The sequence below is a fragment of the Hyaena hyaena genome, unplaced genomic scaffold (genome assembly GCF_003009895.1).
Source record: "Hyaena hyaena isolate Hyena2069 unplaced genomic scaffold, ASM300989v1 scaffold_95, whole genome shotgun sequence".
NCBI lineage: Eukaryota > Metazoa > Chordata > Mammalia > Carnivora > Hyaenidae > Hyaena > Hyaena hyaena.
In genome coordinates this window covers 1,129,937-1,147,258 of record NW_024080727.1, presented here as the reverse complement: position 1 = coordinate 1,147,258, position 17,322 = coordinate 1,129,937, and the positions used below count along the sequence as shown (strand labels likewise).

Sequence of the window (17,322 nt, the reverse complement as noted above, 5' to 3'; positions counted from 1 at the left end):
AGGGCACCTGGGTGGCTCAGTCGGTTAAATGTCTGACTCTTGATTTCAGTGAAGGTAATGATCTCACAGTTTGTGAGTTTGAGCCTGGCATTGGGGTCTGTGCTGGCAGCACTGAGCCTGCTTGAGATTCTCTCTCTCTTTCTGCCCCTCCCTCCCCCTCTCAAAATAAATAAATAAAGTTAAAAATTTAAAAAAGAGTTGGACGCTGAACTGACTGAACCACCCACATGCCCCCAATATAATTTCATGAGTTCTTTTTTTTTAATTTCATGAGTTCTAAGAGACTATTGAACCCCACACTCTTGGAATCTTTGCAAAAATGAATCCATTCTAATCTATTGGCTGCATTTTGTCAGGGAACTGACCTTTCTCTTCAGTTTCTGCTCCCTTTGGTGTTTAATGGTAACTTTGCCTCTCTCTCCCTCCCTCACTGTCTCTCTCTCTCTCTCTCTCTTTCTCCCTCCCTCCCAGGCCCTCATGTTCCTGAGGTTACAGGGCAACCAGCTCATGGCACTGCCTCCTCAAGAGAAGTGGACCTGCAGACAACTTAAAACCCTGGATCTTTCCAGAAACCAATTTGGCAAGTAAGCATGGGGTCTCTCTACCCTGGCGAGTTCTAAACTGTGCATGTATCTGCAGTCAAGGCGCCCCCTGGCCTGGTGCCTGCACTGGCGTGTTAGGGCTGCCATAGCAAAGAACCTCAGGCTGGGGGGGCTCAAACAACAGACGTGTATTTCCCCATGGTTCTGGAAGCTGGGATCTGAGACTAAGGTGCCAGCAAGGTTGATTTCTCCTGCGGCCTCTCCCCCTTGGCTTAACTATAACTACCTTTTCCCTATGTCTCACATTGTCTCCCTGTATCCTAATCTCTTCTTAGAAAGACACCAGTCAGACTGGATTAGAGTCCATTTGTATGACCTCATTTTAATTCATGCACCGCTTTAAGGACCCGGCTTCCAAATACAGTCACATTCTGAGATCCTGGGGATTAGGACTTCAAAACATAATCTGGAAGAGGGTACAACTCACTCAAAACAGTGTCCTGCCATTTCTAAGTTTTAAAGACTCCTGGAGACTGTTCTCATGTCAGCGTCAGCCTAACCTATCACTCCGTTCCAAAGCTTTGGCCAATCACCAGCCCAAATGCACATCCAGTGAATAAGAATCACTCCCAAAGCTGTGTAATAAAACAGGAAAATCTGAGGATGAGCACAGCTGGCCCTTGGGGCCCTGGAGACCAGCCTGCTGATTTCAATTACTGAAGCCCATTTCTTAGCAGAATTAACCCCCCAAAGAGACCCCCCTCCCCTGTGAGAATGTGTAATTTCCAACCACTGGAAAAAGGCCTTCCTGAGAGGCACAGAAATCCTCACTCATGCCTGAAATGGAGAAGCTCAAGAATGGAAATCGCCATTGATCATGCCAATGTTTGATCACCTCCTTTAGGGTTTTTCTCCCCCCCAAAGACTTCTGAACATCACTAGTGCAATTAGCAGGCAGGGGCTGTGGGTGCTTACGTAGCAGCGGCAGGGGGCCCGAACACCCTGCTGATTGAATTTTCTCCCTTATCTCTACATGGCCTGGCGTTATATAATCACAGCAAAATAGTAATGTCTTTGCCATGCTTTCCTCAAAATCTGACCTTTTTTTTTTTTTTTTTTTTTGGCCCCTACAGAAATGAAGACGGACTTAAAACCAAACGTATTTCCTTTTTTACCACCAGAGGGCGCCAGCGTTCTGGGACGGAGACAGGTGTGTGTGTGGCTATGTGGGCAGAGGAGACAGCTGGGCGGGTGTTCCCTGCTCCACCACAGGAGGTCGCCCTTGCATGGGCGTCATCTCTCCCCGTTTGGCCTACATGTATCCTGAACCCCCTTTCCTGCTTGCAGTCCGATGAGACTGGTAGCTGCTCAGTGGATGGCTCTGCCGTGAGCGATCACTACCCTAGATGCTGTACATGTGTTAGAGGCTTTCTTGAAAGCCCACAGGTGAGGCACGAATTGGGGTTCTCCGTTTTGTAGGTGAGGAAACTGAGGCTTCCAGTGTGTTGCGTTCTGCTTAAACTTCCATCACAAAGCATAACTGGTTAGCTTAGACAATGGAAATTTATGTTCTCACAGTTCTGGAGGCTGGCAGTCTGAGATCAGGGTGCCAGCACGGTGGGCTCCTGGTGAGAGCCTTCTTGCTGTTTTCTCGCAAAGACAGACAGACAGACTGACTGAGCCCGCCGGTGTCTCTTCTTATAAGGGCATTCATCCCACCCTGGGGACCCTACCTTCATGACCTCATCCAAACCTAATAATCTCCCAAAGGCTCCGACTCCAAATATCATCACTTTGGGAGTTAGGGCTTCAATGTACCAAGGGAGGAACACAGTTCAGTCTCTGGCACCTGGCTGGTGTGGTCCCATGGCTGCTCAGTGACCACCAACTTTCAGCCCAGCACCATGGGTCCCCAGCCCCAAGGTTGGGAAGAGCAGCACTGGGAAGTCCTTACTGCCACACGGTAGCATCCACGTGAAGTCCATGTGGCCACACAGTCACCCCACCCCCACCCCCACATGGTGTCCTGGCCAGCCTGAGATTCGGGGGCGGGGGGGGGGGGGCTTAGGGTCTTCCCCCAAAATCATCAGAAACAGAACTTTTCCTGGAGTATTTTTACCAGTCTTAGAACCAGACCAGTTCAGCAGACAGTATTCCAGGAAAACCAAATTTTTCTCGTTTCATTGTCTTCTGTGAGGTATGGGGGAAGGTGTGAACCTGTCCCTGGAGTCACTCAGCCAGCGCTCTTTTTTAACCTGTAAGCTAAGCCTTCCAAACCTAGCGGTGGCTACAGAAATGTCCCTCAGGGTGCTGTCCCGTAGAACAGGAACGAATATTTAGGTCACTGAAATGTAACATAATGTTCTTCTTTGACTTGATTTGTGTTGGCAAGTGCTTTCAGCACAGATGGTGTAAGGTGGGGACAAGAACGGCCAGAGGCCAAGACACATTTGCGGAGGTGACCCAGGCTGTCCACCTGTTAGGCCTTTTGATGAACTGATATGTGTGTATATGTACATATATGCATATATAGCAGTCATGTACGAGTGTGGGTGTTTACATATGATTGAAAAAGTAACATGTCATCTGTGGAACAGACCGAAGTAAATATAGGAGTTTAGTATATGACAAAGTTGGCATTTCAATTTAGTAGGGGAAAAACGTTTGATTGTTTTAATACTGTGGTGTAACTGCCTGTCCAGTTGGAAGGGGAAAACTCACAATGCAGGCATTCCTTCCTTATATCAACTATGACAATTTCCATGTGGATTTCAGATTTAAATATAAAGGAAAAGAAAACAATAAACATTTAAGAGAATATATGTATAATCTTGGGGTGGAGAAGACCTTTAAAAACTACATGGGAAATCCAGAAGTCTTTAGAAAAAGGACCAAAATTTTGGGCTTTGTAAAAATATAAAAGGTTTGTTCAGTAAAAGGCATCATAAACCAAATCATAATGCAAACAGACAAGAAATGTTTGCAACGCCAATTGTGGCAACATAAATTGAGTTAAGTCCCTGATATACAAAGACTGCTTACAAATTGGTTTTTCTTTTAAAGACAACCCCTCCCCGCAAAAAAAAAAGAAAAAAAAAAAACAGGAGAGGGCAATGGATATAAACAGTTTGCAGAAAAGGGAGTCCAAATGGCGCCTGTAACAAATGAAGAGGCCCTAAACCAAGTACTGGGGACACACAATTGGGAATTTCATAACTGGTCCTTTTTGAAAAATTTTTAATGTTTTTATTCATTTTTGAAAGACACAGAGAGAATGTGAGCAGGGGAGGGTCAGAGAGAGGGGGAGACACAGAATCCGAAGCAGGCTCCAGGCTCGGAGCTGTCAGCACAGAGCCAGATGCGGGGCTCAAACCCACGAACCATGAGATTGTGACCTGAGCCAAAGTTGGACGCTCAACAGACTGAGCCACTCACGTGCCCCTCGTAACTGGTTGTTTTTTAAATGAAGGGCCTTGGGGCTTTGGAAATTGAGTCTAGACACAGGGATTTCACTCAGAAGGAAGGAGAAACAAACACTTTCTTCTCATCGATGCCCAAACGGGATGATGATAATGCACGAGAAGCATAGCAGGGCTGCGTCTCAGTCGTGCTTCCATTGCTGCGGGTTGAGCCTCGTGTATTACGAGTGGATTAGAAAGGTGTCTCCAATTTAGAAATGCAGGCCTCACAGGAGGAGGTGGGCCCAACACTAAGCAGGACCAGCTGCTCCCTTGTGAGGCTCCCAGAGCACAAGGCCAAAGGCACACCATGAGAAGCACAATGGAGCGTGCGCCAACATTCTGGAAAATGACCTTGCCGGTGGCCCCTCAGGAGCCTGTCTGGGGAGCTGGGTGAGGAGGGCCACATGGCTTGGCAGTTTCCCTGGCAGAGGTGGGTCGTAGCATCAGCACATGACAAAGACCTCTTGAGTCTCTAGATTTCGTCTCAGGAGTTGAGGCCCACACCTGGGATTGCAAATTCTCCTTCAGTGGGGTGATTCTCTCAGGGCTGTGGATCCTTGGGTAAGGAATTATCTATAAAAGATAACTTGTTTGCAGATGGAGAGTAGAACTCCGAGGAGATTTATGTACATTCAAGTAGTCATTATTTGTGCAGCGGCCTCGTCCAAAAATAATTTGGACGGCTGTTTTTACGGTAAAATTCAGACCAGCGGAGTCATAAATTACTTATGAATAAATAATTACAGTTCATAAATACCTCAGGCCATGCTCACGCAGCCCCGTTTCCATAGTTTCTGCACCAGGCCGGGCACGCCGTGACAGGTGCTGTCAATGCAGTGGTAATTGCTGATTCCATCCATCCATTACTTAGAGAGGCTTCGTAAACACCAAGGTCAAACTGGAAAATTGGAACTCACAGAGGCCAGGTGTTCAGAGTGTGTTCTCTGGGAAGTAAGGGAGCCTTTCTCATTGTTGTGTTCTTTCAGCGTGTCTTGGGGCAGGCTGAAGTTGATCATTCTTTTTCACTGGGGAGAAAGAGTCCTCTTGAGCATTTTCCTATGTCCAAAGCCAACTCTTTAAAAAGCATGTCGGGGGCGCCTGGGTGTCTTAGTTGGTTAAGCGTCCGACTTTCGCTTAGGTCATGATCTCACGGTTCGTGGGTTCATGCCCCGCGTCGGGCTCTGTGCTGACTGCCAGCTCAGGGTGTGGAGCCTGTTTCAGAGTCTGTGTCTCCCTCTCTCTCTGACCCTTCCTTGCTCACACTGTCTCTCTCTCGCCTAGAAATAAATAAAACATTAAAAAATAAAAATAAAAAGCATGTCGCACCTTTATTTCTAAAGGAGCCACTGCGTTGAGTCCCCCCCACCCCCGTGGCTGCTGACTGGGTGGGGTTTCTAGGCACTGCTTTCAGTATTATCATCTCTCCCAGAATATTCTCTGATGCCAGGTTACCCCCATTAGCATTGATACCACGGCCACATGTGTGGAGGAGAGCCAGAGCGCAGGGAGGAAGTTGTGATCAAGGGCAGCGGAAAGTCGCTCCGGCCCAACAAAAGAATCCCAGCTTCTCTATCTCGCTTGGCTGGCAGAGGGCCGGAGGAGAGGGCTTTGGGCCGGTCTTTTATCTTGAGTTCTCAGAACTGGAGCTGAAAGGGACCCTCAGGGGCCTGCAGTTCTGTCCCCCTCCCTGCCTGACCAGGGAGGATAAGGCACTTCAGAGACCCTACTAGAAACCTAAGCCTCTCATCCCCATCAGCGTGCAAGTTCAAGCTCCCTGCCATGGTCTTTCTCCACTCCCACCCTCCAGTGCCCCTGGGAAGAGCACATGTGACATGATTTTAATGGGAGTCTGCTAATTAGCCTAATTAATGAAGTCGCTTAAATACCAGACAGCTGGCTAGTTTTTCAGAGAATGCCATCTTAGGAAGCCTAAAAATTGAGCCGATCATGTTATTTTCTAGTTGCCTGGCTCTTTTGTAATTGAAGAGGTAATGCATGTCCATGGTAAACAGAATCTTTGAACAGTGCCAAAGGTGTGGAATGGATATCCAGCGTCCTAGTCATCCCCTGCCCCAGAGACAACTACGGAATTTGCTGTGTCTCAAGTAACAGATATGTTTGTGTCTGATATACTTGTAAGACATGTATGTGCATACGTCCCTGTGTATAACCACATGCCTATAGCAGCACGTAACATGCACACACGTGGGTGGTGTGTGTGCATATGCTTATGTTATAGAGCACACTTATGTACCTGTGTGGCTGTGTGGTGTGCACATAAATGACACTAGCATATACGTGTGCAGATAGCACACGTACATGTAACATATGCACACGAATGCATGGGTGTGTATTTGCTCACATGCCTGCACACATTCTTGCGGCTCCCAAGTTAAGCCTTCTGGATGCCTGATGCCACTCCTTGCTTTTCAGTTCACCAATAGCTCTTGAGTATCCCTTCATTCCTGTGCGTGTAGACCTTCCCCGTGCTTTGTGATAGTTGAACCCTATCCCATTATTCATTAGCCACCCCCCTTGGGGGGGGGGGACATGTAAGCCATCTTCTGTCTTCGCTGTTACAAACGCTGTGCCGTTGAGTGTCCTGTCTTTTCGTCTTTGCACACGGGCAACAGTGTCTGTAGGACCATTCCCTCGAATTCGAATCCCTGGGTCAGTCAGATAAGCACCTGATTCAGATGGTCTTGCCCAAAATGTCCTCCAAAGGACACACCATTTTGTGCAGGTACCCGGCCAGTATTATCTGCAAATATCCAATCTGCTTTGCGATTTCTTTGCAGCCAGCGTACTAGAATTTCCGACCTTCCTGAGTGAGTCTTTGGAAGTCCTTTGTCTGAACGACAATCATCTGGACGCAGTCCCCCCCTCGGTTTGCCTACTGAAGAGCCTATCAGAACTCTACTTGGGAAAGTGAGTACCCAGCCAGAGCAGCTGCACTGGCTCTGCCGGCCCGGGGAGGCAGGGTGTCCTGCTCCCATCTGAGGACACAGACACAGGGAGAGAGAAGCCATCTAGGTACCAGGAAGTAGCAGGGGGACTTTGAGAACCAGACTTAGTCAAAGAGGTGGGGGCTGGGGGGCAGGTTGGGCAGTGATGCCCTGATGCATCTTTTGCTACTTGACTCAGTCATAATGAGAGGAACAGCTCCTCATCCTTCCATTTACCAGATACCTACTGCCAGGCGCTGCTGGGGGGGTGGGGAGGGTGGGGGGGGAGAGGGTTCAGACAGTGTGCGAAGTGATGAAAATATTTTAAAAATTCCAGTTATGTTGCCTTTTTGAGAAGAGATACTAGTGATCTTTATGGATCATCGTAATACATAGAAGAAAGGTGGACATTGGGGGAGGGAATCCAGTTCTAAGCCACAGGGATTTGCAGAAGACAAGACTCCCCTTGTACCGCTGGCTTCCCAGGGAGAAAGACTTTGGAATTACTGTTTAAATGGAACGCGAGAAAGCAGGGGCCCAAGATGTCGGGCTTGGGGTGCAGGGCCCCAGAGGCTGACAGGCTGCTACGTGTGTGTGTGCATGCGTGCGTGCGTGTGTGCGCATGTGTTCTCCCATGCTGTGTGTGTGCATGCCTTCAGCAATCCTGGCCTCCGTGAGCTCCCTCCAGAGCTGGGGCAGCTGGGTAACCTTTGGCAGCTGGACATTGAAGACCTGAACATCAGCAACGTGCCCACGGAGATCAGAAAGGAAGGTAGGGCTTCCTCAGCACTGCCCCCTGGGAAAGATGACTCAAGTCCACTTGTTAAGAACCTTGGGGTGGAAGCAGCTTGGTGTAAAGTCACCTATGGGTGCCTGGGTGGCTCAGTCAGTTGAGCGTCTGACTTCAGCTTAGGTCATGATCTCACTGTTGTGGGTTCACGCCCTGCGTCTGGCTCTGTGCTGATAGCTCAGAGCCTGGAGCCTGCTTCAGATTCTGTCTCCTCTCTCTCTCTCTGCCCCTTCCCTGCTCATTCTCTGTCTCTCAATAAATAAATAAATAAATAAATAAATAATGTAAAATCACCTAGAAAGTGATTGTTGCTGAGCACCGAAGTATTGCCATTGATCACATGATGGAAGTATCGATGGTCCTGTGGGCAGAAAGGTTATTGTCTTTACAACCTTGACTTGGGACTCCACTTTTGGGGTAATTAGTATCACACCTTCTCCCCAACTTGCCTATTAGAGCACGTGCAAAGTGTTCCTTCACGACAGGATTTTGCTGTATGTTCCCGCCTGTGTGCCCACAGTGTCTACCATCCCCGCTCTGTGATTTTGCGTAGGCCCCAAAGCGATGTTGTCTTACCTGCGCGCTCAGCTGCGGAAAGCGGAGAAGTGCAAGCTGATGAAAATGATCATCGTGGGTCCTCCACGCCAGGGCAAGTCCACCCTCCTGGAGATCTTACAGACGGGGAGGGTCCCCCAGGTGGTGCACAGCGAGGCCACCATCAGGACCACCAAGTGGGAGCTCCAGAGGCCAGCTGGCTCGAGAGCCAAGGTCAAGGATGGTTGGCGCGCAGAGTCCCCATGGTGGGAGGGAGTTCTCCTGGGCGCCTTCTGTCTCCGCTCCAGAGAGCCTGGGATTTTCACAGCCTGGTGTCTGGGGCCCAGGATATTTACGGGGGCTGCTGTGTACTGTTTCAAAGTTCCTGTCAAGGGCAGTAAATAATTTCTTAATAATTTCTTAAACTTCATAGTTCTGTTATAGTTAAGTTGAAGCTTCGGGCCAGTGGTTCTTACCCTTGGCCATCCGTTAGATTTCTTTGATGAGCTTTCGAAGACAGTGGTGGCCAGGCTTCGCCACTCCTGGCTCTAAGGATTGCAATTCAAGTGGTCTGGGGTAGCTGCCCCCCAGAGCCGAGAGCAAACTGCTGCTACAGACAGTGAGATGCGGCAGCACCTGCCCCTTGTGAGGAGGCTGAGAATGCACCCCCTGGAATGAACACACTGTCCTATCTGACACTGGCTTTCACCCCAAGTTCTGAAAAGTCTTGTTTTCAAGCCCCTACCTGGTGAACCCGTGAATCATCTTGTTTTGCGTTCAGCATGAGACAAAGGAGAATGAAAATTGCCTTGTACTTGAATCAGAGAAGAGAGCCTATAGAAGGATGCAGCGGTAGAATATCCCAGAATATAGAATGCAGAACTGCGAGCAGCAATGCGGGGGAGGAACGCACACCTGGAACACCTCCCTCACCTGTCGAAGTTATTTGCAGTCACAGGGGCCACTCAGGGACCCAGGTGCAAGGAGGCCACTCGGGGGAAACCTCGGGGCATTGTGGCCAGAGACTGCATGATTTCCCCAGCACAGCGCCAACCAGAGACAGGTTTTGTTTTAGGGCCCTTTGTACAAAGTCACTTCCCAAGTGGGAAATTCCAGTTCGGGTCGTTAGGCAGTTAGGCTGTATGTTTTAACAGACTCAGAAACTGGTCCTCTGAGGAGCAGAGTCCCGCCTGTTAGTGCCAGAACAGTAAACAATACCAGCCCCTCTACCACCTTCAGAAGGTCCCAGGAGTGAATCTAACTGCCTTATGTTCATAGGTTCACTAAAATGGCCAGGATCTCTGGATTCTCCCCTGGTTTTTTAAGCAAATCTACTCATAATCACTTTCTCCTGGCCATTCTTTTAGCAAATGATTGTCTGAGGTCTGAGAGGTGAATTGCAGTTTCCATTTTTCCTGTCCCTTGACCCCCACTTCCTTTCTGCCATTATTATCGTTTCCTCTCCTTCAGTGGAAGGACAACCATCTGATCTTTCACACGCCGAGCCCCGTAACGTCCTGTGTGTCTGGGCCCTCCGCCAGTTTAGAGCAGCTGGCCATTTTCGTTTCTTTGCAAAAGCAGGTCAGCAAGCCTTGTCTTGGAGGCCAAAATGCAGCATCTTGGAAATGATTCTTTGCTACAGAAAACTGCAGCCTTAGCTGGTGGGGCCAGACCCTTAGCTCATAGAATGATAGAGAAACCACCGTTTACACAGCCTTTCCCGGCAGCACTACAGCTAATCTTTTGTTTTATTCCCACGTCGGGGAAGCTTCCCATCATCCTTGGTGGGCGCCGCCCTCTGGCCTACTCAAGTCCGGAGGCCCATCTCCTTGGCCTCGCCCTTGCACAGATGGAGGTTAAGCCTTGGCGTGGGCGCTGACGTCAGCACGGGGTTCCCAGTCTGGATGTCTCCTGACTGTCTGCAGCAGACACAGAGGCCGGACAGTGCCCCAGTGTTCTGCAGAATCAGGTGGACACAAACGGGAGCCAGCCATCCAGGGAGGGCCTGCCCCACCCCCCTGCTCTGTCAAGGGTAGATGGAAGCTTCTAGAAGTCCACCTCCACACTGCTGGGCACTTTTCCCTCCCTTGGGTTACTGGCTTCCTGAGACAAACAGCAGGAGGGGCAAAGCCCTTCCACTGCTGTGCCATTTTTAGGCCCCGAGCCCAGCATCTGCAGTGATCAGTTCTCTCGATCTGATTGACTATACAGCCTTGGTTCCTAAATGCCTCCTGTTGCTGCCCTTGTTGCTCAAGCAGGTTGAGTCCGTGGAATTCACCGTCTGGGACATCGGTGGCCCTGCCAGCATGGCCACCGTCAATCAGTGCTTCTTCACAGACAAGGCCCTATATGTGGTGGTCTGGAACCTGGCGCTGGGGGAGGAGGCCGTGGCCAGCCTCCAGTTCTGGCTGCTCAACATCGAGGTGAGGAGGCGCCAGCCAGCCCTGCGGTTCCCAGTCCTCAGGGCATCACAGGGGTCCACCACCTCCCTGAAGCAGCCACTTTCACTGAGAAAAACAAGAAAAATGAAGAAAGAAATGGTCCGGGGGAAACACTTTGCGTTTGGGCAGGTTTTTAGGGGACCCAGGATCCTAGGTCACAGTGAAACACTTAAAACCCTCCTCAGCCAGGGGCACCTGGATGGTTCAGTTGGCTAAGCGCCCGGCTCTTGATTTCAGCTTGGGTCCTGATCTCGTGGTCACGAGATTGAGCCCTGCATCAGGCTCTGTGCTGAGCATGGAGCCTGCTTGGGATTCTCTCTCGCTCTCGCTCTCGCTCTCGCTGTAAAAAAAAAAAAAAGCAAAAAACCTCTTTAGCCAGATGGTTGGTGGTGCTCTTGTAAAATTTTCTTCTACCTCAAGTTTAAGAGCCCCCCACCCTTGAACCCAAAAGGAGAACAGAGCTCCCCTCTCATGAGAAAAGGTGATGAGAGCCTAGATTCAGGCCACTGCCCCAGGGAGATGACATGCTGGCTGGAGGGGTCAGAAATCCAGGCCCTCTGGGGTGCTTCATGGAACCCCTCAGTGCCAAACAGGTTTTGCAGAGAGGAGTGCGGGTGCCCCCCTGGGTGCCATCCAGCATCAGCTCCCCCATACACCTGGGAGCTGTTTCCTGGTCCCTTCGTGGAGCAGAAGGCTCTGAAGCTCAGCCTTGGGGTTCTCTCTGGCAGGCCAAGGCCCCCAACGCTGTGGTGCTGGTGGTCGGAACACACCTGGACTTAATTGAAACCAAATTCCGAGTGGAGAGAATCGCAACCCTGCGCGCCTATGTGCTGGCGCTGTGCCGCTCACCCTCCGGGTCCAGGGCCACGGGCTTCCCGGACATCACCTTCAAACACTTACAGTGAGTGTCCTGCTCACTCCTACCTTGTCCCTGAGGCTGTGGCTGGCGCTGCTGCTTCCTCAGGTGTCTGTCTTCCCTGGGGACACTGGGATCTGCCTGCAGGGGGCTCCCAAGAGGGGGACTGGGCTCCTCTGGGACCCCTTCCAGGCTCAGCCCCCAGAACAGACTCAGCCCTGGGGAGGGCAAGGAACCGCTAGAGGACTGTCAGGGCAGAGCCTGGGCATACCCACTCCATGCTTCCTTCCTGGTCCCCTCTGCCCCTGTGGCCAGTGCTGAGTGTGCACGGCCCCCAGGGGACCAGGAGATAGGAGCTCGTGCACCATGCATCACATTTGCTGATCTCTGACCAAGACTGACAGGTCCTGGCCCTCACATTGGGACTGAGCGGTCCTGGCCAGCGCCAGTGAGACTGGTGCCCCGGGCTTGTTACTTCTCTCACCTTCTGACCTTGGACTCACGACAACCCTGTAAGTTATAGGGATGGTTGTGCCCACTTCACAGATGATAAAACAAGCCCAGCAAGTGAAGTAAGCATTCTCTCATAGGAATCAAGTGTGCGTTACTAAAGCCCCGCTGAGGTCTCTTGGGTTCCCTCACTCTGGGTGCAGTGCTGCAGACTGTGCTGCAGGGGGCAGCCTGGGGCAACTTCTGCCCCACTCAGAATGTGGGATCTGGCTGATCCTGATGCAGCGTTTCAGGAACTCTTCATGTGCCCTTGAGTACACCCCTGAGCCCTGGGTCTGGGCCAGACACGTGGGTCCACACCAAGTCTGCTCCTTTCCAGCTTGTGTCCTTAGAGGTCATCTTGCACCCATGGGCCTCACTTTCCTCCTCTGTCAAATGGGCACACTCAGACAGAACTCCTAACGCGTTGCTCCCAGAGAGACCCGGATACATTTTTCTGTGCCCACCTTTCATGAGCTCCCTTGACTTGCCAGCATTAGGGACAAAACCTGGGGAAACAGACACTGCAGAGCTTATCAGAGGGTCAAGAGATGTAATGAGTGACTGCCTTCTGTGTTACACTCGCAGCGAGCTCTCCTGCAAGAGTCTGGAAGGCCAGGAAGGGCTGCGCCAGCTGATCTTCCATGTCACGTGCAACATGAAGGACGTGGGCAGCACCATCGGCTGCCAGAGACTCGCTGGGAGGCTGGTGGGTACCTGGCGTTTCCGATGGAATCCAGAGGGGCCCCTCCGTTTTCATTGGGAGTCCGAACTTCCCTCCCTCCCTGCTGTAAAACACAGAATGCTGGGTCCGCAGGTGCTGTGCGAGAGCAGTTTTCCAGGGGAAGGCAAGGGGCTGGGGCAGTGAGAGAAGAGATTCACCTGGGGGAAGTTGGCGGGGCTGGGGGGAGCGCCGGGGCAGTTGAGTCGGTTAAGCGTCTGACTCTTGATTTTGGCTCAAGTCTCAGGTCGTGATCTCATGGTTGGTGAGTTTGAGCCCCACACCCGGCTGGCAGTGTAGAGCCTGCTTGGGATTCAGTCTCTCTCTCTCTGCCCCTCCCCTGCTTCTGCGTGCTCTCTAAATTAAATACATACATACATACACAAACAAATACACAAACAAGCTTTTTTTAAAAAAAAAAAAATTACCTATTCTGGCCTCAGGGGCTGGCAGGCAGGGCTGGGCAGGCTTCAGGACCTGAGGGGCCCAGCCACCCACCTGTCCCCCAGATCCCCAGGAGCTACCTGAGCCTCCAGGAGGCCATCCTGGCCGAGCAGCAGCGCCGCAGCCTGAGCGACGATGTGCAGTACCTGACGGACAGGCAGCTGGAGCAGCTGGTGGAGCAGACGCCGGACAACGACATCAAAGACTACGAGGACCTGCAGTCGGGTGAGTGGGCGGGCAGTGGGAGTGGGGAGGGAGGTGGGAGGCCACAGGAGGCGGGGAAGGGGGGGCTGGGGGAGGCTAGGGGAGGAGGGGAGCCATCAGCGGCACAGGTCGGCTGCGGCGGGCACAGGGGTGTCTGCCAATGGCTGTCAAAGCACTTTGGGTAGTTGTTTTTTGGGGGCCACAAAAAAAATTGTCACAAGCAGGCCAGTTTGCAAAGATGGAATCCTTAGTGGTGGAGATCGAGGACTGGGGCTCCCCAGCTGGCCCAGCACTTGGACAAGAGTTAGGAGACTGGGCAGCTGACCATCTAAAGGGCCATGCGTGTTGGGAGCATTGGTTGCTTTCCTAGGAAGATGTGGGACCTGGACCTCTCCCGATGAGGCCACCCCAGAGTCCCTTTCATCCCTTGTCTGATGCCGCTTCTTCCCTGCCCAACGCCCCCCCCCCCCCGCCCCCCGCCCTGGGCAGCCATCAGCTTCCTCATAGAGACCGGCACCCTGCTTCACTTCCCGGACACCAGCCATGGCCTGAGGAACCTCTACTTTCTCGACCCCATTTGGCTGTCCGAATGTCTGCAGAGGATCTTCAACATCAAGGGCTCCCGCTCGGTGGCCAAGAATGGGGTGATCCGGGCAGAGGACCTCAGGATGCTGTTGGTGGGGACCGGCTTCACACAGCAGACGGAGGAGCAGTACTTCCAGTTCCTGGCCAAGTTCGAGATCGCCCTGCCTGTGGCCAACGACAGGTGAGCCCTGGGCGGGGCTACTCGCACTGCTCCCTGGAGGAAGGAGTTGGGACTGGGGGCACTGGTGGCTTGAACGAGATTTCCAGGGATGGGCCATACTGAGAACCCACCTGCCTGGTCTGGCTACTCCTTCCTATGCCATGGCTGTCCCTTTTCAGGGGATTCAGAGAAATGCATTTATTGAAAAAGTGCAGGAAAACATGCAAGAGTGGCATTAAAGATATTGTGGGGGCGGGGGAAAGGGAGTTCACATTTTAGAGGGTTGACTGCTTGGGCATTTGGTGAATATGAACGGGGTAAGTGATGAGGGTATGTACACTAATTGCGCAGCCTGGCTTCAAAATGCAGAGAGGGCAGGGGTGGGGCTGGGGGCAGGGTACTCACAGCCTGAGCTAGTGATGCATCTAAACCAGCTGGGTGCTCAGGGCCTCCTTGCCCTAATTTTAGTCTCAGCCATTTCCTCCTGGGTCTAATACCAATGTTGCCCCAGATCCAGTAGCCAGGACTCCAAATCCACACACCTGCTGTAGACCGTGTCACCACCCACCCCCTAACCCTAGAGCTCTGGGACGATGCCCACTGGAGTCTCCTGGGAGGCCAGCCTGGAGCCTGGGCGGCCAGCCCAGAGACTCTGCCTGCATAGACTGGGGCCTCCTGGGAGCCAGACCTCAACCACTGTGCCTGAGGCACGACCCAGATAGCCACTCGACCTTATAACTATAGGAGAGAGCCTCCTCCAGCCCGCCAGTGGCCATGAGTGAGTCAAAAAGAGAAACCCCAAAGAGAAACTGAAAGTCCAAAAGGTACCATGGCCCAGGGGATGTCCTGAACTTTGGTCCATGCAACGTGAGGCAGCCTCCGAGTTGACAGTATTACCAAAATCTGACAATTTTCTGGACATTTTATCGACAGGACAGAGAAAGGAGGGAATACCTGCACTCAAAAAGAGCAAGTCAGTTGTACACACAAGTATGTACCAGTGAACCATACAATCAGCCAGGCCATGGCCAAGTCTCCAAAGAGGCTTATAGCACAGCAGGTCAGACCACAGAGCCAGGGTGCCTGAGTACAAACTCCAACTGCCTTTCTTGCCCTTATCTGTAAAATGGGAGCAATCCTTTTACCAACTAGTATTGCAGTTGTTGTGAGGATTAAATTAAATAATACATGTTGGGGTCCTTGAGTGGCTCAGTCAGTTAAGCTGACTCATCATTTCACCTCCGGTCATGATCTCACAGTTCAGGAGCTCGAGTCCTGAGTTCGGCTCTTCACTGACAGCACAGAACCTGCTTGGGATTCTCTCTCTCCCTCTCCCTCTCTCTCTGCCCCTCCCCCACTCTCTCTCTCTCACCCTCTCTCTCGAAATAAATAGACATTAAATAATAATAATAAGTTAGATAATACATGTAGAGTATTCAAGGTGTCTCTTGCACTTGGTGTCTTTACATCAGGTGTCATCAGTACTATTTGTTGTCACCTCTTCCTTTGCATTAAGTGCTCCTAGCAAGTGGCATCTGGTTCCATATAAAGCCAGGAATGTCTGTCCAGTTTCCACTTCAGCACAGGTATAATGGTTCCCTTGTGCTCCAGGCTAAGTTCCGCCTCCTTGCGCATAAGCCTCTATTTGGTCAACGATGCCACTGACCGTCTCTGAGAGCTCCCGTCCCATTAGGGCAGCCACGGTGATGCAGCGTGAGTGAGCCAGCTCCTGGGTACAGACCCGGTGCCCTGCCCAGGTTTCTGCCCTGCCCAGGTTTCGCGGCTTTACGTTCAAAAGGCACATGAAGAGTTCACCTCTTTAACCCCCATCTTGCTGACGCTGTGATCATCCCCTGGTTTGGCCTTTCCCAATGAGTAATTGCTCCCAGGCAGGTTAGCAGGTGTCCGTGGCCCTGACCACGCACCTCGAAAAGAGCCTCGTTTCCAGTTTGGATCTCCTCACTTGCCATGCCGGCTTCCGAGTCATCTCTGCCTTTGGAAATATTGAGCCCCTGCTCTGGGTGCGCCATGCTGCCTGTGGGGGGCTCCTGTGCCCAGAGCACACTCATTCCACTCACTGTCACCCCTACAAGGACGTGGGCAGTGTAAGATCTGAGCCGAGTGTGGTGTGGGCGGCAGAAGTGGAACCAGTCATGCAAGGCACTGACAAGGGCCTCCCACTTGGGGGAGGGATGCGGAGAAGATAGATAACAAGGACTTTTCAGGACATGAAGGAATAAATCAGGCTGTCCTGCTGGCGAAGGCCGGGGGTAGGAGAGGTGATTGAGAAGGTCCTTTCACTCAAGATCTGAAGTGGCTAAAAAAACCCTAACACTTCATTGCCCGCCCCCTCTGGGCCTCACCTGCACAGCCCCTGTCCATCCAGCGCCAGCCCTGTGGGATAGGTGTCCTTTCTCATCCCATGTCAGGGAGGTAGAATCTCAACACAATTATACCACGTGCTGAAAACACGGAGCTGGGATTAAGGCTTCTACAGTATTTTCGAGGGTCTCTTCCAGAAAGTTCTGAAGACATTTTACTGGACATAAACTGATGTATTTTAAAAGCATCAGGGGAGCTGAAGGCAAGGCCTTTGTTAAGAAAATGGCACACTCGAGGGCCGCCCTGGGCCTGCCCTCACGGCTCCACACACACACACAGAAGATGCTAGTGTTCAGGCCCGCCCTCAGCAGGACCTCCCCAGGCTTCAGCTGTTTCCAACTGACCACAGTCATGAACGGCTCCCTGACTCGGTGACTCAGCACTTTTACGATGAGCAAGAGTGCTCTCATAAACCATCCCTCTGTGCAAAAACAGCCTCGTTCTGACTTTGAAGGTGATCCTGTTGTCTCAACTGTCCAAGAACAATAAATAGCTTGGAAGGCCAAAAACGTTACTCTGACCCCAGTATCTGCAGTGTCCTTGGAGCTATGCAGCTGTATTTGTTTTTCCTACACCATCCAAGGTTAATTTTAAGCAATTTCCCCCATCACAACCCACTTTACAGAGAGCGAACCATGATTTGCTATGTCTGACGGGTTTATGACTACAGATGTTTTCATGTCTTCCCTCAGCATATTCTAGTTGCCGCCTTAGGGACCTTCCCTGATATGTGTATTTGCTGTACCCATCTTCATTTTCTCTTGGAGC

The 17,322-nt window shown here is 51.5% G+C and overlaps 1 protein-coding gene across 2 annotated transcripts in view; it reads left to right on the top strand.

The window, feature by feature from the left end:
* LRRK1 (leucine rich repeat kinase 1) overlaps positions 1 to 17,322 on the top strand; it is a 126,340-nt gene that overhangs the window by 76,552 nt on the left and 32,466 nt on the right. For both annotated transcript variants that reach the window (XM_039235056.1, XM_039235057.1), the window contains exons 10-19: positions 472 to 584; positions 1,676 to 1,752; positions 6,802 to 6,931; positions 7,608 to 7,720; positions 8,292 to 8,506; positions 10,531 to 10,695; positions 11,442 to 11,614; positions 12,647 to 12,767; positions 13,289 to 13,448; positions 13,917 to 14,193. In XM_039235056.1, coding sequence (XP_039090987.1) covers positions 472 to 584; positions 1,676 to 1,752; positions 6,802 to 6,931; positions 7,608 to 7,720; positions 8,292 to 8,506; positions 10,531 to 10,695; positions 11,442 to 11,614; positions 12,647 to 12,767; positions 13,289 to 13,448; positions 13,917 to 14,193 — 1,544 coding nt within the window. The remainder of the gene's footprint in view (positions 1 to 471; positions 585 to 1,675; positions 1,753 to 6,801; positions 6,932 to 7,607; positions 7,721 to 8,291; positions 8,507 to 10,530; positions 10,696 to 11,441; positions 11,615 to 12,646; positions 12,768 to 13,288; positions 13,449 to 13,916; positions 14,194 to 17,322) is intronic.